The sequence below is a fragment of the Copadichromis virginalis genome, linkage group LG14, assembly GCF_057382275.1.
Source record: "Copadichromis virginalis isolate Kocher_CV1m ecotype Utaka linkage group LG14, C_Virginalis_male_GT1.1, whole genome shotgun sequence".
NCBI lineage: Eukaryota > Metazoa > Chordata > Actinopteri > Cichliformes > Cichlidae > Copadichromis > Copadichromis virginalis.
Window position 1 is genome coordinate 23414804 of NC_140631.1, and position 24108 is coordinate 23438911.

A 24108-nucleotide genomic window follows, 5' to 3' on the forward strand; every position below is an offset into this window, starting at 1 on the left:
GTAGCGCCACGCGGAGCAGGTGGGGAGGTGCAACGCAAAGGCAAAGAGGTCAAGAGGAGGGGAGGAGAAAACCACGTGTGATCGGCACTATGTACAGCACTGTCCTTCCTCTGTAGACTTGTTTTTGTAAGCTTGTACCCCTCGTATGTCGCCAGCTAGCTCGTGACAGCCAGAGAAGAAGCTGTAGTTTGCCTTTGTTTATTTGCGTTTCATTTACAGAGACACACAAATATTCGAGCAAAGCTGCTGGGGGATTTCTGTCACAGAAACACACTGACTGCCGACCATGGTGAGCAAGACAGATGACATCCCGGCGTCAGTGCCTAACTGCAATCCGGCAGATCCCGCGGATGGAGCCCAGGATGGTAAAGGAGCAGGAAAGGCACCTCTAAAAGAGTCCTGTGGTTGTGGTAAGTCCGCTGCAGACACCACTGCTCTCATCGTGCATGCAGAATCAACATACATACAGCATGACTGAATGTCTGCTTTACTGAAGCTGTGCAGCATGCACCAAATGTGGTGACTTTCACCTCCATGCTGCGCTGTGTGACTTAAAGGTCCTCAGACCGAGCGTAGTGCTGCTGCTTTACCCCTCCATCTCTGGAAGTTTGAAGGTTCCACCTTGCACCCACCTGCTAACCAACTGTCCGGTGTTAATGCTTTTTTTCACTCGACTGGGACCGCTGCTATATTCACAGCTGGCTCGGACTTCTGCCTGACACTGCAAGCTGCTCAGGCTAACCTAAACACATTGGCCGGTAATGCTAGCATTATCTTTAGCGTGTCCCATTCAGCGTGAAGCTAGTTAGCGCTCCGGTTAGCTAGTTAGCTAACTAGCACACAGGCGCTCCTGTCGCTGTCAAAGCTGTCTCGTGCCTTAAAACCAAACGTGATCACGGGGAGCTATGGTTTTTCGAGTAAAGCACGGGGCGCCTGTGTAGCGCCTGTTTGTTCAGAGCACATAAAGCAGCAGTAGCTGCCGTAGCACAAACTCGCGCTGACGCACATGTTCGGTAACTGAAGGTCACCTTCAGTGGCGCTTCACACTGCTTACACGAACACGGGGGGGTCGCGCACATGCCTTCATTTTTACTGGGGGTGGTATGTGTATCACACAGCTTGTGTAGCAGACATGTTCGTCGTTACCGAGCTATAGAAAAATACGCGTGAGGTGGCTGAATCGCGAGGTGGTCGGTGTTAGTCCTCTAACCGGCCCCATCTTCACCCCCCCGTCCTGATTAGGTCGAGCGTTCCTCCTCGACCGGGAAGCGGAAGCTGGTTATAGCCGATAAGTCATGATGGTGGTGTGCGCACGGTGAGGGGGAAGGTTACTCTGATAATACGCGAGCTGGTGAGTAAAAGCTGTCAGGTGAAGGTTGTTTGGGAGCAGCGGCGGAGTGCTGTGGGTGCAGGCGGGGTTAGATTTAATGCAAGGGCTGTCACCTGGTGAAGTTTGACTCCCACAGCTCTGAAGTTCATTGCAGCCTGCCCGGACCTTGAAATGTCTCATTGCACAGTATCTGATTCCTCCAGCTGTCCGGAGTGAACCTTTGTCGGTTCGATGATGAAGAGCTGTGGTTTTGTGTGTGTGTCACTCATTATAAAATCCCACATGGAACTGCATTTCAGACGTAAACAGTGTATTAAACCATAGTTTTGAGTCATTGGGAGGGATGGGATTAGAAATGAGTTGTGGTTTTTCAGCTTGATGTTAGAGAGGCAAGAAGCTGAGATGATTTTGACATGTGCGGAGGAAGAGGAATGGATGTTAAAGATTGAGCTGCCAGGCACCCTCTCGTGTAATTAAAGCTTTCCTATTTCCAGTCGTTTAGTGTTTATTGGAGCCTGGGTGTCACATGGGCTTCATGAACATAGCAGTACAGCTCCAAGCTTTCTCCCTTCTTGGGGAAGTTGTGTCAGCACATATCTGTACTGTTGGCAGCACGTGTTGCAGAGTAGCATCACAGCTGATGGCACATGGACTTTTAGTCCAGCTGTATTTTAAGCTTGTGATTTTCTTCTTTCCAGTATAACTGTAGCAGGTTCATATGTTTGTAGATGTTCTTGGAAAGCTATATCTGCTTCAGCCCCAGAAATCCAGCATTAACCAAGCAGTGTGACTTCACATGTCAGCACTTGAAGCATTTTTAATTTAAAATTACATTTTACATCCCAAACCACTCATGGACTAATCAAGAATCAATAGCAAATGTAATCACTGGGCAATGGTGACGAGGTTGATGCGTCTCAGTGAGTAGTTGTAACTAGACATACTAACAGCACGTGGCTGAGCAGACAGGTCGAGGTGAGGGTCACTCTGTGGCTTTAAGGAGCTTAATGCTCCTGTGGGTGGAAGACTGCCCTTGCTAATCCCAGCAATCACTGACACCCTGCCTCGATTGCTCATCTCTCTTGGCATCTTCCACACCTCTGCTGTTTGTCTCGTTGTCTTTGTAGTTTGTGGCTCAGAGTTGAATGGATTTATTTATTTTTTGTCTCTACGGATATGTATATGTATAATTTCATTTTAAAAAAAAAACAGACATTTATTGGAGCTATGGCAGAAATATGTCATTGTTTGCCGGAAGGATTTTGATTTCAGTGATCGTGTTATGGGTTGGACTCATGGATCCTGTTTGTGACTCAAGTTGCCCCCTCTCAAGCCTGCACCACAAAAAAAAGTCTCTAGCATCATTCAATGCTCGGGGAACAAATTACAACAACGGAGAATCTGCTGGCAGACTTTTAGATTTCAGTCTTTGTGCGGCCGTCCACCAGAAGGATGCCACCTTGTGGTCCATCAAACTCGATTACAGAGGGGCCTTGTGTGCTAGGTGGTGTTTTCGGTGTTGACAGGCTGGTTAATGTTGCCATGGTGATGGTGTCAAGGGCTGCGGAGTGGCTAGATGGCTGCTTGGCTGGCTTTATTGTTTATCAGCAGAAGTAGGCTAATGGAGTAAACAAGAGAGTGCAGTTCAGCACTGAGCTTTAAGTTTGAATCATTTTCAGTTTGATCTTCAGTTGTTTGTTAGTATTTGAATGTATCTAATAATTTTTTTTCTTTAAAAAAAACAAAAAAACAAATCAAAATCCTTGATCTTCATTCCTTACCGAGGACTTGGGCGTTGTACCAGTCTGAGCATTTGCTACAGTGCTTAATGGCCGCTCCTATACATGGTTTTTAATCACTGCTTTTAATTATTTGACTCTGATTAGAGCGGTTTGATTGTTCCACTGAAACGTGCCTTTCAATTACTGGTCAAGTTAGCACTGTCTAATTAGATGTGATGATACTTAATGCCAAAAGAGAAATCACAGCATTTATTTTAGGTAAACAGATATGTTTAGAGGTTTATTATAAAGTAACACATCATTACACTGTAAAACTCATATTTTGTCATATATTTCTCCACAAATAGAGCACGAATTTACAGTTTAGCTGATGAAGTAATACTAAAAGAATTAGAAGTGTCTGATTTCAGCCAGTGAATGAGACATTTTATCATACTTGTATTAAATTAAGTAGTCATTCTCAAGGATTTCTGGCAGACTTTCTGATGTACACCCTGAGTGGAAAATTGACCCACTTCATTAGGTCCTTCTCCTGCATTTGGGAATCTATGCACTTATAACCAGGTAGTGCATCTCTATTTTCTACACTGAAGTAAAGCAGCATGCAACATTTCCTCTTCACTGTTTTAACATTGCTTCTCCCGCCTCCTTTTGCCTCATTACCTACTTTCTGATGAACTTTAATCCCTCTACTGTAGAGAATAGGTCTGTTTTGCAATGCTTTGTCCACTGGAAAACCTCATCATTAGTCTTATCACTTATAGTGCTTTGTACTGTTGGGTTTCTGCGATGATGAATCTGATATCTACAGACTTAATCTAGCCAATTGCACACCAACTCCCCTCTTTGTTTCTTATGAATTAATCAAAACGAAATGATCAGAGACAGCCGTTAATGTCTGTAGATCTTCTTTTGGTTAATGAAACATTAGAAAATCTGTAAAGTGCCTCTTATCACAGTCTCTCAGCTTCAGGATCCAGAGATAACCTCTTCAAGTGACTTGTTTTGTATCACTAACCATTTATTACCTGAAGATATTTAATTAAATTTAATTTAAAATGAGGCCGCAAATCAAATTTTAAGAAGCTGGACTTAAGAAGTGCAGTATTGGCCTAATACTTCGTGTTATTTCCTTCCTATCTGGTCTGTAATATTTCAGAAGTTAGTCATCATCATGTCACTTGTGTGAGCCAAAATAGAGCTCAACTCGGAGATGAAATGTTTCTGCATAGATCCCTCATTCTTTCCGACATTGTTGGCCCGCATGCTCACTCGCCCTGAAGCAGTTATGTTTGTTATTCAGAGCGTGGCCTGTTGTTCCTCTCCCATGCGCTTCTTCCACCTCTCCCCCACCGTCTCACTGCGTTCATTCCCCACCCGGGGTCGCGGTCCAGGTCCAGCCCCTCCCCTCCCTCTGGCCCCTTCTCTCCGAGTAACCCTGACATCGCGTTACCCTTGACAGGCAGCAAGGACGCGCTGGCTGGCAGCAGTTGTAGGTCAGTGAGAGAAAACATTTGCCTGATGTCCTTGCAGTGGGCCCCTGTTCCTTTGAATTAATTTAGCTCATTTTTATTCATGTCATTTTCCTCTCACCTTAACTGTTACTCAAGAAAATAATATCCATCCGTCGTCTGTATAATGAGAGGAGCTGTCAGACTTTTCTCAGCTGGCCTATTTTACAGAGAATTTACAGAGAATAATTTTGGTGGCTCTGATTTCTATAAAAAGGTAAAGCAACTGCTGGATTATTTGTCACAGTGCTGGTATAAGCAGATATCCATGTAAGTGACCCATAATTCCCTCTCGTGAATGGTGAAATCCTCCCTCGAGGCCTCCTGGCTGAGTTCCCTGCAGTGTTGCAAGCGTTTTCTTTTCTAGACGAAGCTGGTTACTTATTGTCAAATTTCAGATAAATCATTAGTGACTCAAGTCAGTTATGATTGTCAGCATGGTCTTTTCAGTACTGTTGATGTTTGAATAAAAAGAGAGATCTGAGTGTTGAGAAGATCCCTCACGCTAATCCTCTAGTCTTTGTCGACTTCAGGGAAGCAAAACCACAGCATTGTCATGGTATAGCTGAGCTTTGTTGGCTTTGCTCAACCGTAAATAAATATTTTATAAGGATATCGGTAAGATCATCTGGGCCTGGAGGATTGCCTTCCTTATTTGTGACCTGGCTGCTTATGTGGAAGAAAAGTGAGTTAGTGTTGACATGATGGCTGAGTCACTGATGGCAGCCAAAGAGGTGCATTGTCTAAATTATGCTGTAAACAAATAAATTATAGCATAAACACAGTGTTACCCAGCAAATGGCCTCGAGGCTTTGACAGGAACGCTCCTGTATGTGGTGCAGTTGACACAATAACTACATAGTGTGGTGGTTAACGCATTCACTTGACAAGTGAAGGGTCACTGTTTTAATTCCAGCTGGAATTCGGATGCGAAGGGCCACAGTGTTGAACCCTTGTGACAAGGTAGGACCCAGCAGTAGCTTTATTATTATTATTATTATTATTATTATTATTATTATTATTGATGTGGAAGAAAGGGCAAATACACGTCTTTGTTTCATTTGAATATACTTATCCAGTTTACACAGTTTAGCATCACCAGACAGCTGTAGTACCATATGTCTGTAACTACATATAAATTCCTGTGTCATGCTGTTTGGCAAGGTGAGCTCACTTGGAGAGTGCATAACAATTGTCCCTTTGTCCTTTCAGTGTTAGCAGAATTAGCCTGTAGTGTAGTCTGTGGTGGCATTTTAGCATGTTAGCTTGATTGAGATTGTTACTGGAACAAAACAATAACCAGAAAGGCTAGATTATGTTTTAGTGATTTTTTTTTTTTTTTTTCTTTTCAGAAGGTTGAGTTATTAAGTCAAACTTCTTCACTTGAAATGTTGACTTGTGATGGAAAATATTTTTCCCCCTTTCATTAGTGGAAACAAGACTCTAACAGTTCTGAAACCGAGACGGTGCTTCTGTCCAGCCTCCTCATGACTATTGAAAAGATTGGAACTGGTTTTTATAAGTTCCCAAACAGGAAAAACACAGTTTTCAATTACTCATAAGAAATTCAAAGGAAGAATGTGCTAATACTCAGTGTGCTTACGGCTGCATTTTGTCACCAGTACGCCAAATGTCACTTTTTGGGTTACAACATTTATTTTACAATATTTTCTAATTAAGATCACACTTGTATTAAAGTGGAAAATTCAGAAAGCGATGATCAACTTTTTTTTTGTTCTTTTTTTTTTGTAAATGGTTTATCCAACTAACAATTGAGTTCAATTCAATTTTTTTTTTCTATAACAACAGTAGTTGCTTTGAGGACATTTATATTTTAAGGGGCATAATACAGACACAACACCAACAATCAGGCAAAGCCCTGTGAGCAAGCACTTGGTGACAGTGGGAAAGAAAAACTCCATTTGAACAGGAAGAAACCTCCAGCAGAATCAGCCTCAGGGAGGGGCAGACGCAGGTTGAGGGTGAGAGGAGAACAACAAGTTAATAAATTGTCGTTTCTGACAAAGGGAGTTGGTTGTGTTATTTTAAATAAAGCCTTAAGTAGTTGAATATTTTATTAGTAGATATGTCTTGTGACTTAACATAAAGCTTGATCTATGCACTTTTTTTCATTAAAGGGCACAGTGCAGATACAGCCATGGTAAATGGTGACAGGGCTCATGAGCATACGGAGGAGACGGACTCAAAGCAGGATGGGAATGGCGAGGCAGACGGAGGGGAGGAGTCTAACGAACAGGAAGTGATAGTGATCCAGGACACAGGCTTCACTGTAAAGATCCAGGCTCCGGGGACAGAGCCATTTGACCTGCAGGTGAGGATAAGCTGCAGTTCTTTAAGAAAACTACAGGACTTTCAAGTCATGTCTGTGATGATGTAGTTTGTAACATGAACTAAATGTTGCTGCTCCTCCTCATTTCTGTGTCACTTCATTTCTTTAATTTCTTCCCCAACATCAGGTCTCCCCCCAGGAGATGGTGCAGGAAATCCACCAGGTTTTGATGGACCGTGAGGACACCTGCCACCGCACCTGCTTCTCTCTGCAGCTGGATGGAAATGTGCTGGACAACTTTGCCGAGCTCAAGTCTATCGAGGGTCTGCAGGAGGGATCGGTGCTCAAAGTGGTGGAAGGTAAGATTCTGAAGCACCAGGGCTTGTCGTGCAAAGTTTGGACTGACTTCCTGAGAGCTGTTGTCCATTTACTTAGAAGGGCACTACATTCATGGCTATCTGTTTAAGAGAGAATCATGATGACCAAGCACTTTGGTGGGAAGGAAAAACTAACAGGAAGAAACCTCCAGGAGAACCAGGTGGAACTCACAGTATTGGCAGGTGCAGCCTGATCCTGAAACCGTTTTATATACAAATATGTTGGTTGTCATGTTGCGGCATTATACACGTGGGTCTGCTAAGGGTTCGACTTATGTAATGGAAAAGGTGTTTCTAAAATCGGTAATCGCATTCAATTCTAATCATCATATCCATCCATACATACATATTGTCACACTTGTCAGGGGTCCGGCTAAATACAAGACGTTAACTTAAAGCTAGCGTTAAATGACCCAGAGTGACGCTCAGGCCAATGTTTGAGTTTTGCAGTTAACAAAAGTAGAGATGAACATGCTCCTATTAGTGTTTAAACTCAGCCTCAAAAGCCAAACTGAAGTATTCCCCGTCAGTGACGCTGTATCTGAGGAATATGTTTCAGAGTGTGTCTGTTACCTATGCTGAAGCAGTGCAAAAATAGTCGACTTGATGATAATGTACAGAACTGGCTGGCAGGAGGCTACTTGTGTGATCTTTGCAGACACAAGTGAAATTCTTCTGTGGGGTGTGTTCTGGGCTGGTATTCCTTAAGTTATTGGAAAAGACACTTGTGCTGATATGAGCGAAAATGCTCTTGTGTTAACCACTTAATTTGGGGGACAAATTGATTTGTTGCTTAAAAACCAAAAAGTTGTGAGTAATGCAAAATTTTGAGTAGCCTCCAGCACTCATAATAGTTCAGTATACATGTTGCTTAGTTGGGTTTTAAACCACACTGTTTGTTTTGTTTCCCTCAGAGCCCTACACGGTGCGTGAAGCTCGAATCCATGTGCGTCACATCAGAGACCTGCTGAAGAGTCTGGACCCTTCTGACGCTTACAACGGAGTAGACTGCAACTCTCTCTCTTTCCTGAGCATCTTCACTGATGGAGATCTTGGAGGTATGACACTAAGGATCAACAGTTTCTTTAAAGACTGTGATTCCTGCTTACAGAGCTGGACCTTGTGTAGTTTAGTTGGACTTTGAGGACATTTGAGACAAACTCTGTTAAATTATTGATAAACCTTGTGTTACACTGTTTTGAAGCGTGTGAGCGTAACAAAGAGCACGCGAGCTGAAATGCCCGTTTCTGAGATGGAATAAAATATGGAGACAAAATGAAGTTGAGGGCAGACCAGCAAGTTGGTGCACGGGTTAAAATCACACAAGGCAAACACGTTTACCATGAATATGACCTAAAACTCTTTTCAATCCTATCACCTTGCTGGTTTTCTGTCATTCAGACAAGTTGGGTTTATTTTTCTGGGAGCCTTAATGAAAGAGACACTCTCTTGCGAAGTATTTGCACTGAGAGACAGACACGCGGTTTTCTTCTCTCAGTGATGGATTTTAAAACCTACTTTGCAGTCGGGAGATAAATGAATGACTGTTGTTGGCATTAGGAGGTTTCCCCCCTGCTTCTCAGTGAAATCGCCTTTTAAACTGCTTGTATATTATTCATACGTAAGAGCTGAGGATTAAATTGTTTCAGGGGATTTTTAAGAAGGGAGTAAAATGTTTCCCAGCTCTGGAATTTTCACCATGCACTGCTGCAGCCTTTGCAGTAATCGAACAGCATGCAGCTTAGAAATGAAAAGCAGAAAATCTAAGACTCCCTTCTCAGTCAATGTGTTTGTTCAGACATGTCAAACTTGATCTTAAGTGGGTTGGACGAGTGAAAGTTCCCTTTCTCTCAGTCTAAAGAAGTTTTACTACACATTTAATCTCAAAGATGTGAGGAAAAGGTTAGGGTTTTCTGCATAATGAAGAAATGCTGCTGCAGTAAATGAAAGAAACCTGTCAGCGTGACAGAAAAAGTTCCCGTAGCCGTCCATTGGGATTGAGTCTTTGCCGAGCCGATTCTGAACCCTGAGCCTTATGTTTTACACCCTTGTGTTAAGCGATCAACAGATGGTTTTAAGAGTGACTGAATAAGGTTTGTGTTCACATTAGTCCTGTGTGTGTGCATGCATGCTGTTTTATTCAATAGAAATCCACCAGTTTTCCTTTCTTGCTTCTTCCTTTGCTTATAGAAACTGGAAAGCGGAAGAAAAAGGGCAGCGAGATGGAGCAGATAGACTGCACCCCTCCAGAGCACATCCTGCCCGGCAGTAAAGAGCGCCCCCTTGTGCCCCTCCAGCCACAGAATAAGGACTGGAAGGTGAGGAAGGCATTTAGGGACTTAAACGGGGGAAGTAAGTTTGGCTTTTAAACTTGAGATTCATCCTCTTATTTTACGTGCTCCACAGCCCATGCAGTGCCTGAAGGTCTTGACCATGAGCGGGTGGAACCCTCCACCTGGAAACAGGAAGATGCACGGCGACCTCATGTACCTGTACATTGTGACTGTGGAGGAGCGCCATGTCAGCGTCACTGCCTCAACACGCGGCTTCTACCTCAACCAGTCAGTTGATGTTTGGGCCTGGTGTCTCCTTACAAGCTCTGTGTTCTTACTGCAGCTGACTCTCTGCCGTTAAAGTGCAGTTTAAGCATTTGGCAGCACCGTTTCTGCAGCGTGTATTTATAATTCAAGATGCCATTAGGTGAAGACATTTGGCAGCAGTTAGTCTGCAATTAGGTGATGTAAGAAGCGATGCTGTGAGTCAGCTCATTATAGTTGGCACATTTTCTCCTGTAGTGTTTTTCCTTAAAATAGAACAGGAAATGTTGATGCAGTTTGTTTAGGTGGACAGCCTGGAAACATGTTGCATTGTTAGGATGAAGATTATTTTTTTTTCTTTTTGTATGTTTTCTTTTTTTTTCCCCTTCCAGCTGTTTTCTCAGTCATAAGCTTGCTTTCATGTATTAGTGCTTTGTAGTTTGGCGGGGATATTTAACAGCAAGTTTGTTTCTTTTTCGTATTTTTATATAGATGCTTTTTCTCCATTTAGCAGGCTGCAGATGATGAACTCGGCTATATTAGTGTGAACCATGATGATAATGTGCTTGTGTGCTTTTCAGGTCTACTACCTACACCTTCAACCCCAAACCAGCTAATCCCAGCTTCTTGAGCCACTCTCTAGTTGAGCTGCTGAGCCAGATCAGCCCTGCCTTCAAGAAGAACTTCACCGCCCTGCAAAAGAAAAGGTGAAAACATTTCATTCTTTTACTTACCGTATTTTCCGGACTACAAAGCGCACCCGGATATTAGCCGCACAAGCTAAGATCAGGGAAAAATCCTGTTTTCTACTTACATTAGCCGCACCTGACTAAAAGCTGCAGGTGTTTCAATGTTGACTTATCATATGTAAGAGAATATGCACAAAGCGAATTGTCAGGAAAGAGATGGCTGTTTGGAGACACACCCCTTTTATTAATATTTTGAAAAACAAGTTATGGGTACATATTTACATAACTTTTTAGGTATATGTACAAGTAGCGGTAATTACAAGTAGGAAACATGTACTGTGCTTCATAAATGAGTAACAAATGTAGTACATAACAATAACCTACAGCACACCAGAAAAATAGATTCGGACTATCTTCTAGGCTCAGGTGCAGTGACACGGCTTTAACAAGAAGAAAAGTCAGTCATTCACCACCATCTTCCTGCGCACTAAAACCACCAAAGTCCTCTTCTCCAGTGTCGGAAACGAACAGGCTCAGGATGGCTTCGTCATCCACTCTCAGCTTCTTTCCTTCGTTGTCACTTTCAAAACCAAAGAAATCCTCGTTGTCAGTGTCAGAGTCGAACACCCTCAGAAGGGCCGTGGCGGTGTCCTCCTCTCCATCATGCAGCAGTCCAGCCCTTCGATATCCGTTGGTGATCATGGATGTTTTCACACTTTTCCACACTGTCAGATTCCACTGGTGGAGTTGGGCATAACATTGTACGGCACTACGTTGCCTGGCGGACGGACATGTGACCAACATACCACTCTTGAACCCCGATACTATGTGTCTGATCACATACGCTTCCGCCAGGCAACGTAGTGCCGTACAACAGCGGAACAAACAAAACAAATCCTCTTACGATATCACAAAAATCATGGACAATCCATAGAAAAGCCGCACCTGACTAAAAGCCGCAGGGTTCAAAGCTTGTGCAAAAGTAGCGGCTTATAGCCCGACAATTACGGTAATTTGTTGTTCTCACTTGCCTTGATGCTGATTGTGAGCTGTTTTCTTTTTTTTCTTTTTTTTTTTGTCCCCTCCAAAGGAACAAAAGTCATTTTTTTGACCTCTACTTACTTTGCACTTTTGTTCTTTCACATTCGGGGACAGCAGTTGAATATCTTATAACAAATGAGTCTTTGCAAATAAAAGTTGTATATCAAGACTGTGATTTTCATCAGTTATTAGTTTTAGGACCCTCTCACAGCAAGCGAAAAATGATATTTGCAGCTAAATTATGAACCATGGAAATTATGGTTTCTCTTTTACTGCTGCAGAGTCCAGAGACACCCGTTTGAGAGGATAGCCACGCCTTTCCAAGTATACAGCTGGACTGCTCCGCAAGTAGACCATGCAATGGACTGTGTTCGAGCTGAGGACGCATACACCTCCCGCCTGGGTTATGAGGAGCACATCCCTGGACAGGTCAAGGCGCTGAATCCAGCAGCAGATCATCAAGAGGAATGATTTCAAGTTTTTTCCAATATTAATTTTCTTGTTGTGCATCTAGACCAGAGATTGGAACGAAGAGCTGCAGACTACCAGAGAGCTGCCCCGGAAGAACCTGCCTGAGCGGCTGCTAAGGGAGAGGGCTATATTCAAGGTTTAAAGTCTTACTTTCTGCAGCTCTTTAATTAGCCACCTTGTTGCTTATGCTGATGCTAATTTAATGTGAAACCTTTTACTTTCTGCAGGTCCACAGTGACTTTGCGGCAGCTGCCACTCGAGGTGCCATGGCTGTAATTGATGGCAACGTAATGGCCATCAACCCTGGTGAAGAAACTCGGATGCAGATGTTCATCTGGAACAACATCTTTTTCAGTCTGGGCTTCGATGTGCGGGACCACTATCGTGAGCTGGGGGGCGATGCGGCCGCCCACGCAGCACCCACCAATGACTTGAACGGAGTACGAGCTTACAGCGGGGTGGATGTGGAAGGTCTTTACACTCTGGGAACTGTAGTGGTGGACTACAGAGGCTACCGTGTCACCGCCCAGTCCATCATCCCAGGTATCCTGGAGCGTGAGCAGGAGCAGAGCGTCATCTACGGCTCCATTGACTTTGGGAAGACTGTTGTGTCTCACGGCAAATACCTGGAACTGCTGGAAAAGACCAGTAGGCCACTAAAGGTAAGAAGCGTGACTGTGTGACAATAATAAAGCTGACTCGTGTCTACATACAGATACTGTGTATGTTTTGTACGTTAAATTTTAGATCCAGCGGCACAGCGTGCTGAATGAGAAGAATGACACGGTGGAGCTGTGCTCCTCTGTCGAATGCAAAGGCATCATCGGGAATGACGGCAGACACTATATTCTCGACCTCCTTCGCACCTTCCCCCCTGACCTCAACTTCCTGCCTGTGGATGGAGTGGAGCTGTCTCCAGAGTGCCAGCGTCTAGGCTTCCCCCGCCAGCACCGCCATCGCCTGGCCTGTCTACGCCAAGAGCTCATCGAAGCCTTTGTTGAGCACAGGTTTGTGTTGTTGTTGTGCAGCAATAATGAGCTGTTTTCTAGAAACCTGTGCTGATTATATAGAAGTGACTTTGCTACTTTTTCTTGTCTTCCTCTTCAGATATCTCCTGTTCATGAAGATGGCAGCGTTACAGCTGATGCAGCATAAAGCCAACAGGGACTCTATCAAGACTGACACACCCGCCATCACAGAAACCTCAGAAACACTCGCAGAGAGCAAAGCCGACACGACCCAGACAGACACAGCACAGACCAATGCCACAGATTCCTCTAAAGCAACAGACATCTCCACAGATAGCACTAGCCAGACAGACAATGCTTCCACTGCTGCCTCACAAACAGGAACTGACAGCGAAGAGAACTCCTCGAAGCCCACAACAAACGGGCCTGTAGACCCCACAGCCACCCAGAACGGGGAATGCAAGGGCCCATTGGAGGGTAAGGAGCTTGAGGAAAGTATTCCAGGATTAGCTCAGGCCAAAGAGCTAGCGGAGACCTTAGTTGCCGAAGATGGATCTAGTATTGGTACGTTTAGAAACACCGCCGCGCCCACCCCCCCCAAAAATTGGGGCCAGGACAATACAGAGAGAGCTACTCTGGTGGATAACGGCTTAGAAAAAAGAAATGGATCAATAGAACTCTAAAATTACTGGATCATAGTGTTTTCTTTCCACCTGAGTAGCTGTCCCCGTTCAGTCCTCAGCCTGCAGCAGGGAATAGTGCCCCCCCCCCACCGATCCCTTTGCAGCAGGATTTGACCCAATAACTCCATAATCGGGTGCTGTGTTGATTAATCCAAAGGTGCTTTGAAATGCAGAAATAACCTTGTGGTGCGTGATTTGTGTAATCTGTGTGAGCCAATCATAGAGCGAGGGTTTGTGGTCCTGATCGAATGGTGGTGGGTGCTCTGCTGAGACCAGGGTGAAATAAACTGGACTGCTGTTGTGTATTGATGTGTGAACAGATAGTTTGAGGTGAAAGAACAGTTCAGATCAGAACTGATCTTTACACATTTTGACATGACCTGTCTGACGTAATCACCTTTAACATTTCTGTATTTTTATTTTTTTTTTTGTCTTTGGTCCCAAACACAAACAGACCCCAAAAGCCGTGAAGTGGTCCTGAATGCCTGTAAGGCAGTGGGCTCCATCAGCGACACAGCTTTCGATATCCGCTTCAACCCTGATATCTTCTCCCCAGGTAACATGATGATTCCTATTATATGGGTTATTAGAAACAAATAGCTGGGAAGTCAGAAATGATCTTTTCCATGAACATTGTGTGAAGCTTTTAAGTTTTGGAAGTGGAAAACTAGAGTTGTGGAGACACTACCACATTTGATTCCCGATTACTTCAAAAGTGAATACAACAAAAAGCAATGATTGTGTTTGTGGTGTTGAACCAGGAGTACGGTTCCCTGAAGAGAGCGCAGACGACATCCAGAAGCAGAAGCAGCTACTCAAAGACGCAGCTGCCTTCCTGGTTTCCTGTCAGGTCCCAACACTGGTCAGTGACGCTTCTGCTCCCAAACATCCAGCTGAGTTGTCTTGGTGTGTGAAGAGTGTGGATTCAAATAGTTTTTGCCTTTTATTATAAGGACATCACGATCATGTTAAACTCCCCGATGAAGGCTTGTGTGTGGCTAAGGAAATGAAGGCCCAGGTAGTGTCTAACATGAAATGATTAAAGCATAATGTGTTCTGCTTAAACTATTCACCAACTCTGTTTTTGCTTTTCCGGTGTATAAAACCTTTGCAGCTGGGAGACTCTTATAGAGAGAGTCAAATTTAAGTTTTAATTGTAAACTACTTGGGGGGGAAAAAATTAAATTTCACGACTGCAGGGATCAGATTAGTAGGACCTCCTATATTTAGCTGCCATAGAAGATGTCACCACCTCGCACTACCCCAAAAGACTGCAAAACATCATCAGGACTGCTCTCAGTCCTGGTCATTGTATGAACTGTTACCCTTTGTCTGATGATAATTCAGAGCATGCGTTCAGATATGCTACTTCTGTTTTTGTGGAAATTTAAAGCATATTTATGGTATTTTATTAGTAGTTTTCTGCACTTAACTGTTTTTATATTGGACTTGTGCGCCTAATTTCATTGTTACAATGATAAGTCTGTTCGGTAAATGCTTGCACATCAAATTATCACGTAGGGTTGTCTGTGTCTGAGTTTAAAGCCATGTTTGTGTGTTTTCATAACCAGGTGAAGGACTGTTTGGACCACAGCGCTCTGCCCATGGATGGAGCCTCACTAACGGAGGCTTTGCACCAGAGAGGCATCAATGTTCGCTATTTGGGCACAGTCCTGGAGTTTATGGAGAAGACTCCTGCCAAAGCCCAGCTGGAGCACATCTATGTGAGTCTGATTCCTCAAATCTGACCAATAGAATCAGCACACAGTTTAAATTTAAAAAAATAAATAAAATTCTTCTTGTTTTTTTTTTAGAGAATAGGAATAACTGAGCTGATCACCAGATGTGCAAAACATATATTCAAGACGTACCTCCAGGTTAGTTAAATTTAATGGTGCAACATTTTCTGCTCTCTTTTAAAGACATCAACGAGCTGTTGTTTATTTTCATCTGTGCTTTTTTTCCTGCAGGGTGTAGAGCTGTCTGCACTCTCTGCTGCTGTGAGCCATTTCCTAAACTGCTTCCTGAGCTCCTTCCCAGACGCCGTTGCCCACCTGCCTCCCGATGAACTGGTGTCACGCCGCAAAAACCGCAAACGTCGCAACAGGGTCCCCGGCGGTGGCGACAACACGGCGTGGGCCAGCCTGACACCGAGTGAACTGTGGAAGAACATTGCCTCTGAGGCCCAGAGCTATTATCACTTTACCCTACAGTGGTAAGGACCCCACCTGTTAAACTCAAACAAATGTAGAGACTTTGTATGTATTTCTAAATAAAACCTATTTACTCATTGCACAGTGAAAGTGTCGACCAAGTTGTGGAGAAATTCGGCCTCCAGAAAATCACTCTGCTCAGAGAAATTTCAGTCAAAACTGGCATACAGGTAACTCATTTACAATGTAGTGACTGCACCCTCACTTTACCGAATGGTCATCACATCCTTTCTTAGACTTGTGTTTTATTTGACTTTTAGATCCTGATAAAGGAGTATAACTTCGACAGCCGCCATAAGCCTGCCTTCACAGAAGAGGACATCCTGAACATTTTCCCTGTGGTGAAACATGTAAACCCCAAAGCCACAGATGCCTTCCACTTCTTCCAGAGTGGGCAGGCCAAAGTGCAGCAAGGTGACGTTTGCATGCTGTGTAAAAAAAAAAAAAAAAAAGTTTTTTTCAGAGCATTAACCCTTCTTCCTTTTGTACTAATATATCTAAATTAATCATTATACTGCCCTCAGGTTTCTTGAAGGAAGGATGTGAGCTGATCAACGAGGCTCTTAATCTCTTCAACAACGTGTACGGAGCCATGCACGTAGAGATCTGCTCCTGCCTGCGCCTGCTGGCGCGCCTTAATTACATCCTGGGAGATCACCCTGAGGTAGGCACAGATGTGCAATGCTTCCTTTTTTTTTTTTTTTATATATATATATAAGCTCATGCTGATTTTTTTTGTGGTGCTGAATGGCTCTTTTTGTTTTGTTTTTTTGTTTGTTTTTTATATTTATTTACCTGCAGGCTCTCAGCAATCAGCAAAAGGCTGTTCTGATGAGTGAAAGAGTCCTTGGCATCGAGCATCCCAACACAATTCAAGAATATGTAAGCTACCAGATGGAGGAGGAACTCATGTTTGTCATGTTGACCATGTTTAATATCCTTCTAAACTTGTTTGTTCCTTTCATTTGTCAGATGCACTTGGCCCTGTACTGCTTTGCCAACAACCAGCTTTCGACTGCCCTGAAGCTTCTGTACCGCGCTCGTTACCTCATGTTGTTGATTTGTGGGGAGGACCACCCTGAGATGGCTCTGCTGGACGTGAGTGCAGACTTCGCCTGCTGGCTTTAACGTTATTTCTCATAAGGTGGGGAAAAAGCAAAATTATTGAACTTTGTTCCTGACTTCCTCAGAGTAACATCGGGCTGGTGCTGCATGGAGTCATGGAGTACGATTTATCTCTGAGATTCCTGGAGAACGCTTTGACCATCAACACAAAGTACCATGGACCTCGGTCCCTCAAAGTAGCCCTCAGGTGGGTAGATTGATTTATTCATTCATATGCATTAGAATAAAAGTAGTAATGGCATGATGGTTTGTATTATAACTGCCTTATTGTTTTTCCAGTCATCATTTGGTTGCAAGAGTTTATGAGAGCAAGGCTGAGTTCCGCTCTGCACTGCAGCACGAGAAGGAGGGTTACACCATTTATAAGAACCAGGTATGCTCCACAGCAGTTCATACACTTTAACTTTACCAGTTGTGATGAAGCAGTTTTTTTCTAATGTTTTTTTCCTCCTGTCAGATGGGCGAGGCCCATGAGAAGACCAAGGAGAGTTCTGAGTATCTGAAGTATCTCACGCAGCAGGCTGTAGCTCTGCAGAGAACCATGAATGAGATCTACAAAAATGGCTCTAACGCCAGCATTATGCCCCTTAAGGTAAATGTTCCAAGTCATTTTGTTTTTTTGTGCTTCCAGCTGATTATGTCCAAATGTTCAGTGCTGATGGCTTTTTTTCGTTCCCCCCTTTCCCCCCCCTCTGATTTTCTAGTTCACTGCACCCAGCATGGCCACCATCCTGGACCAGCTCAACATCATCAATGGCATCATCTTTATACCTCTCAGGTAGACGCATAAAGGAGCATTACTGCTCTTTGTTGCTTGTATATGGGTTGGTAATCTCACAACATGCAGGAAGTCAGTGGCTTCCTCACACATTAAACTGTGGAACTGAATAAATGGGGAAATTATTTGGTTATTAGCGTAACCCTGGTTCTCCGAGAGTGTTAAGATTGCATTTCCAATCTTTGCTTTAGTTAGGATTTTATAGAAATTTCACTCTTTTGGGTCACTATACTCACTTCCTATATTTGAATTAATCCTTCCCAGAAAATGGCCATTAGAGTACTGTGCAAAAGTCTTGAGCTACCCCTGATTGCTTTGTATTTTGCTTCCAGGGTGTCACACTTTCTAGTATCTAGTCTTGAGCCATAGTTCTCCAATTTTTCCACAAATGCTTTGACTTAGGATAATAAAGTGTTAAACTACACAGGCTGTGTGGATGTATGTGTGCCTATACAACCATAAATCCTGCAGACAGAAATCTGTGTGCCTGTTCTGATATTGGACCACATCCTTTCTAGTAAATAATGACTTATAATTTAATTTCGTTCCACCTCATGTAAACATGTGATGCAAATGACATTAAAGCTCCTTGAATCCTTGAGATGAAGGTGTGGTTAGTGTGTAGCTCTGGGAGCATGTCTGTGACATGAATGGGGATAATTATAGGCTCAGGATTTCTTCTATCTTAGGGAGTTGTGTGTTGATTTTTCTTCTCTTTTTTTCAGCCCAAAGGATCTGGAGAACCTGAAGGCAGAGGTGCAGAGGCGGCAGCAGCTGCAGGAGCTGGGAAAGAGCGAGGAGCCTGCTGAGGACCGCTCACTGGAATTGGAAGACAAAATTCCCATCGATTAATATTGAGTAGTGGCCAACACAGCTATTTTCTGCTATGGGAGAGAAAGACGGGCTGTGATGGATGAGTCACAAAGCCTGTGGACCCGAAAGCCGAGCAGTCTAAATCAACATAAATAAATGAGAAAAATATAAATAAATAAAAAAAGAGGGAGGGGAGGGGTCAGGGTAGTCCAGACACAGACTGATGAACTGTAGGAGAAAGGAATACTGAGCAGGAATTTCCTACAAAGTAGGGATAGAGGGGAGGAGAAAGTACAAACCATGTAAAACCACAGTACCGTGCAATCTGAAAATCCCGAGAACCTGGTGATGAAGCCCTAGAGCGTGTTGGCTGTGTTAGAATTACGATGAATATGAAACGAGGGTTTCAGCCGGGGGCGGGAGACCAAGAATGACCATGACATTTTATACCAGAGCCTTATCCACTCTACCATAATCCCCCCCACACACAAGCCATTCTTCTTCTCAGCTCAAACTTTCCACAGCACTGTTGGCCCAGGACCATATTCTGCCCCCGTCATTGCCTAAAGAGCCTCGAAGATCCTCGGGCAAGTAGCCACCGACTCGTGGTGGATCCTACCCTGTCCTTGAACTCAGGGGTACTTTCTATTGTGCACTAAGACCAGAAAAGACCAGTTACTAAATTTGCCATTTTTCAAGTGGGGCTTCTGAATGTAAACTTCCCTTGTTAGTGGCTCATTGAGCCGCCTTGCAGCGAGCACCCATCATTCACACGTGTCCTCAATAATGAACTAATTTGATCTGTCATTTGTACTTGAGACATCCCGGGAGGGTGCATGCTGTATCCTGTGGTTCCCGTTTCTCCAGCGCAGTCACAAATTAGCGAGCTCACAACTAATCATTTAGGTTGATTTTATTTTTATTTTTTTAATTTCTTTTTATGGATTATTTTTGTAAAAGTGCACAGGGGGGGGGGTAAGAAGGAATTTTATTGCCTGTTCATCATCAGTTAATTTAAAGCCATGTCTGTTTTATAGAAAATGTATAGAAATGGAAAAACGATGTATAAATCTCTATTAGACAAGTACTTGATTGATGTGTATGGGAAACACAGATTTGAACAAAAAGAAAACGTCCACCTTAAGCAGTAGATTTATCTCTATATATATGAGTTAGCTGTGTTCAAATATCTATTTTTGCACAGTGAAAGAATATGTGCATGTGTGTTTGTGTGTTTGACAGTGTGCGTCTTTGTGTAGTCTGACATCAAATCTGTTGGCCGGGGCTTTCCTCGCATAGTTTGAATAGAGGCTGAGAAAACATTGGCTTTCCAAATCTTTAATAATTCTGCACACGGTAAACTGGGTTCTTTTCTGGGCCCCAAAAATCCGCTGATATACTGAAATTGGTACTGAAATTAACCGCATCGCTTCTCGACATCGGCAGTGATGACAGACTTATCGTTGCTGGTTGTTTATTTTTATTTTTCTTCTCGTTATGTGATTTGTTATTTTCTTCATGTGTAACGGAGCCGAATCCCAGACAGGAGCGAGCAGTAAGCAGTTTTAGTTAACTTTCTTGTGCTGTGTGTTGACAGGTACACGGCGTCACCAAAATTAGGAGAGGGGGGCGTGGGGGGGAAAGGAAGGGCTGCCTCAGTGATGTACCAAAAAAGACTGATAAAGGCTTGTTTTTGCTGTAAACTTAATGTTTTCCCTCTCATGGAAAGATGTGAGTGATTAAAGCAATAGAGCGATGATGCATTTTTTTTAAAAAACATTTTTACTTGTTGGAAGTTTGCCTTCTTACTGTACTGGAAGAATGATGTATACAAAACGATGAAAGATGAGTTCTTCACACCAGGAGATGAGGTCACTACAGTGATTTCCAGATTGCTCCTGAACCAACAACAGCTGAGCATGTGCCTGTTCTCTATCCTGAATGGAAACCAGCAGGATGATGGCTTTAAAAAACAAAACAAAAGCTGACATAAGCCTTGTGATTATGTCTTCTGGTTTTCTTGTATTATTATTTTCTTCCCCACCTACTCTCCAAGTGGCATTCAGCAGTAATACAGACAGTGTCCATAAGGTGGCACTCTAACATTCTTCTGTATGTGAAGGACAAACGTTTGACCTACATGACAGGAAATGTCACGGTGCAAGTTCAGATATACACATGCTGTATTTGATTTAGAAAAGTATGCTCATGGACTTTAGAAACATACATCTCTTCTAGCATAGCCAGATGTACTGGAAATGCATTAAACTGCATTACTGTAAACGTTACATGAGATTCTGATTAATTTTAAAATACCAATAAGTTTTTACATTTAGCAAGGATGTGACAACTTTAATTTTTAGCACATTTGTAGTTCTACCTGCTGTTAAACGTGTTGTAAAATGTTTGCAGCAGAACATTTAATGATCTGACGCTACGATAGTTTATGAAACTCCCTGAGAGACAGGAAAATGTCTACAGAGATGCTCTGCTGCCCTTTCAACACTTAGCTTTTTGCTTTAGTTGGAGACATCAGTCTGACTCTGCTGTAGGTTCTTTCCTGAATGCTGTAGATGTTTATTTGAGGTTATCTCCAGAAGAGGGGGGGCAAAGTGTAATAATATAAAACTATGAAGTGTATTCATTCACACATATTTTGCAGAACTTTGCATTTTTTGTTTTACATTCAAATTGCAAAGCAGGTCATGAAGAATGAATGTTTACTTAAAGGACAAATACTCAAAGATTAAACACTGAACTTGCTCATATGGGCTCTGTGCAAAGTAGCTTTTTAAAGTTAAAAAGAGCTCATACTATCTTATAAAAAAAAATAAGAGTGCTGTGAAAAGAAGAAAAAGGCAAATATCTATCCTAAAATATGCATTTCACTGCTCCTGGTCATACTGCAATACTGTCTTTGTGTGGCTGTTTGAGGGTTTTGTGTTCTCTCGCTGATGAAATCTCTTCTCCACAAAGACTTCTTAAGCCTAGTGTTTGAGTCTGCTTCCCCTGATGGTGTGTGGTATTTGTGTGTGTTGCTCTTTACAAAATCTAATTATTTTTTGGTCTGAGTATGCTTTTATATTAAAAATGGATTAAAATAAAACTAGTGAAAGATCTGTTCGGATTTTTTATCAACTTTTTTATATGTTTTTAATTTGTTTTATAACAAGTAGCCAGTGCAGATGTGAAAAAGTTTTCAAGGACTCGACGCAGTCCCATGGAAACACTAAGTACACCTAATGTATACATAGCTCTTTAGTGTGCTCACCCCAGTATTTCAATTAGGTTGAGGTCTGGACTTTGACTAGATCATTGCAACACCTTGATTCTTTTCTCTTGTTGCATGACACCAAGTGACGCTTCAGCTGTCATACAGATGGCCTCGCATTTGACTCTACAGACTACTTAGGTATTCAGAGAACTTCACGGCCAATTCAGTGACTGCAAGGTGCCCAGGTCCTGTAGCTCTGAAAAAAGCCCAAGTCATCAAACCACCACCGGCATGCTTGTTGAACTCATATGAGATGTTTGTGCTAAGTTGTGCTTGTCTTGTCTGTCCAAAGGACGTTCCCAAAGTTTTGTGGGTGTTCAGATGCAGCTTTGCAAAACTAAGGCATGTTGCCATCGTCTTTTTTAGAAAGAAGTCTTTCTTCTGGCAGCACAACACACACTTGTTCAGTCGTTTCTTAATTATGCACGAACTGCATTAACTTTCACATTTAACTTGCGAACAGCTCAGACTCTTGAGGCCCATAGAGTCTGAGCTGTAGGGTTCTTGATTTTTCTTTGAAGGCTCTAAGGTCTAACCTTGGAGTGAGTTTGCTGGGACCTCCACTACTGAGAAGATTTTGGCATTGTGTTAAAACACTACCAATACTTATGCCTTTATAGAGATGCTCAGTTAATCAAGTGCATTTGATTAGCAGCATCTGGCAGTGGCTACTTACTCCCGTTCATACGAAAGGAATACTCAATACTTAGCTTTGACAGAACTGCATGTATGGTCCTGTGGGGAAAAACCCTTTGTTGACTGTGTATCTGAGGAACATCAGTATCAGCTCTTGATCGGTATCGGTCTATTTGTAAATAACTGACAGACATGTGTCTCAGCTGGTACAAAAGAGGAACTAGTAACAACACCAAAAAGAAAAAAAATCAAATTTCAGCAGCTGCTGTCAGTCAAAGCAAAGGTTTTAAACATGGAACATATTTTCATACTCAGCAAGTTTTATAAGTAAAAAAATTATTTATAAAGCTTACTAAGATGGGGGGTAATAAAAAAGGAATTTACCTGAGAAATATCCTAGAATTGGCGTGTAAAGTACAAAAAATAATTAAATCACTAAATAAAAAAGTGCCCTTCTGTGAGTTTATTAAGTCTCTAAATCACTCATGACATTTAGGACAATTTCCTCTATTTAAAACATACTAATGAGAAGCCGCAATCTAAGAGTTAACAGGCAAATAAAATAACGACCAAGGGCGCGCGCGCTCCTGTGATGGCGTGAACGCGAATTCCAAGCGCGTACCCGGCCGAAGTCGAATGCGGTAGTGTACGAAAAAAAACAAGCGAGCGGAGCCGACAGGAGACAAGACGGCCACAGTTTACCTCCACATCATAAGACCAGGTTTTGGGAGCGGAAATTTCACGCCCTGCCGGGTCGTGTTGCCGTCGGAGACGTCTGAGGATACTCACGGCCAGTAACAATAGGGTAAGTCTGAGCAGTTTTCATTTATGAAGCCGGCGACGGTCGAAGGAATCCGTCGTTAGGTGGGGAAAATGACGATGTGGCTGCAGTCCGTGCACCTCCTTTCTGTGCCTCAAAATGGCGGATAGGCCGCTCTGGACTGGAGCAGCAGGTACCCTGTCAGTGGGAGTTTGTCCTTGTGTGCCGACAAACAGCACTTGAACACTGGCTGTCATTTAAGCCGTTATTATTTGCTGTTTTGGTTAAATGTACATACTTGAGCTGGAATACAAAGTGCGGTTTTGATTGAAGTTAAACGAGCGAGCTAACTTTCTGGAGCTAACTTGGCTAACATTAACTTTAGCTGAAGATAACCTGGAATAAGATAACGATAACGACTGGCGTTGTGGTCAGGTAAGCCGAAGTAGAGTAAGTTTGGAGAAGGTTTCAGTGATAAGGTATATCAGTGCCAATTGTGCTGCTTATGGAGTCCACCTTAAGTTAGTAATAAGTAATTAGCGTAGTTAGAAGTGCAGTAACTGTGCCTGTCAACCTAGTCTCTTAACCCCTGCAGCATGCTTGAATGCATTTCCAAGTAGAGGGTTATCCTTGGAAATGTTAGGCCTGTGTCTCGTTTAAACACCTGACCGCCCGCACCGTGTGGTTCTGTTGTCGTTAACCGGCGGTGCAGCCCCGGCGTTAGCATTTGGAAGCGGTTGTGAGTGACGTTCAGGCGTCGTGTGGTTTATTGTGCAGATATTATTGTGTTTCGACTTCAGTCAGCCCAGTTGCTCCCGTGACCTGTCACCGGGTGCGTTTCTCCCCTCTCTGGTCGCTGTCACACTGCTT

At 43.1% G+C, this 24108-nt stretch overlaps 2 protein-coding genes across 5 annotated transcripts in view; both read left to right on the forward strand.

Moving 5' to 3' along the window:
• Window positions 1-46: 46 nt before the first annotated feature.
• On the forward strand, window positions 47-21687 carry cluha (CLUH binding protein of NUMT mRNA a). 3 transcript variants are annotated; one of them, XM_085429994.1, is made up of 27 exons: window positions 47-410; window positions 6722-6915; window positions 7061-7232; window positions 8165-8308; window positions 9441-9568; window positions 9657-9811; window positions 10369-10494; window positions 11799-11946; window positions 12032-12124; window positions 12216-12650; window positions 12736-12995; window positions 13096-13520; window positions 14094-14195; window positions 14401-14501; window positions 15211-15363; window positions 15454-15516; window positions 15610-15854; window positions 15938-16022; window positions 16113-16266; window positions 16377-16516; window positions 16654-16734; window positions 16825-16950; window positions 17043-17164; window positions 17257-17350; window positions 17435-17569; window positions 17682-17755; window positions 18481-21687. In XM_085429994.1, the coding sequence occupies exons 1-27, from the start codon at window positions 287-289 to the stop codon at window positions 18605-18607; spliced, it is 4206 nt and encodes a 1401-aa protein (XP_085286120.1). In that variant the 5' UTR covers window positions 47-286; the 3' UTR covers window positions 18608-21687. The 3 variants fall into 3 exon arrangements, with proteins under 3 accessions (XP_085286120.1, XP_085286121.1, XP_085286122.1); XM_085429995.1 differs by having other exon boundaries at window positions 13096-13433; XM_085429996.1 differs by lacking the exon at window positions 47-410 and adding an exon at window positions 1223-1351.
• A 1396-nt stretch (window positions 21688-23083) lies between these two features.
• Window positions 23084-24108, forward strand: part of LOC146693971 (lissencephaly-1 homolog) — a 38345-nt gene continuing 37320 nt past the window's right edge. The window contains exon 1 of one of the 2 annotated variants that reach the window (XM_085429997.1): window positions 23084-23283. The gene's annotated coding sequence lies outside the window, so the exon portion shown is untranslated. Of the gene's footprint in view, window positions 23284-23396; window positions 23674-24108 lie in introns of those variants that run through there. The other variant, XM_085429998.1, reaches the window with a different exon arrangement.

Bases quoted from the DNA above. Each gene is read 5' to 3' on its own strand.
- cluha (XM_085429994.1), top strand. From the start codon at position 287: ATGGTGAGCAAGACAGATGACATCCCGGCGTCAGTGCCTAACTGCAAT. The intron at 9,812-10,368 runs GTCAGTTGATGT...TGTGCTTTTCAG, and splicing joins CGCGGCTTCTACCTCAACCA to GTCTACTACCTACACCTTCA. The intron at 15,855-15,937 runs GTAAGGACCCCA...CTCATTGCACAG, and splicing joins TATCACTTTACCCTACAGTG to TGAAAGTGTCGACCAAGTTG.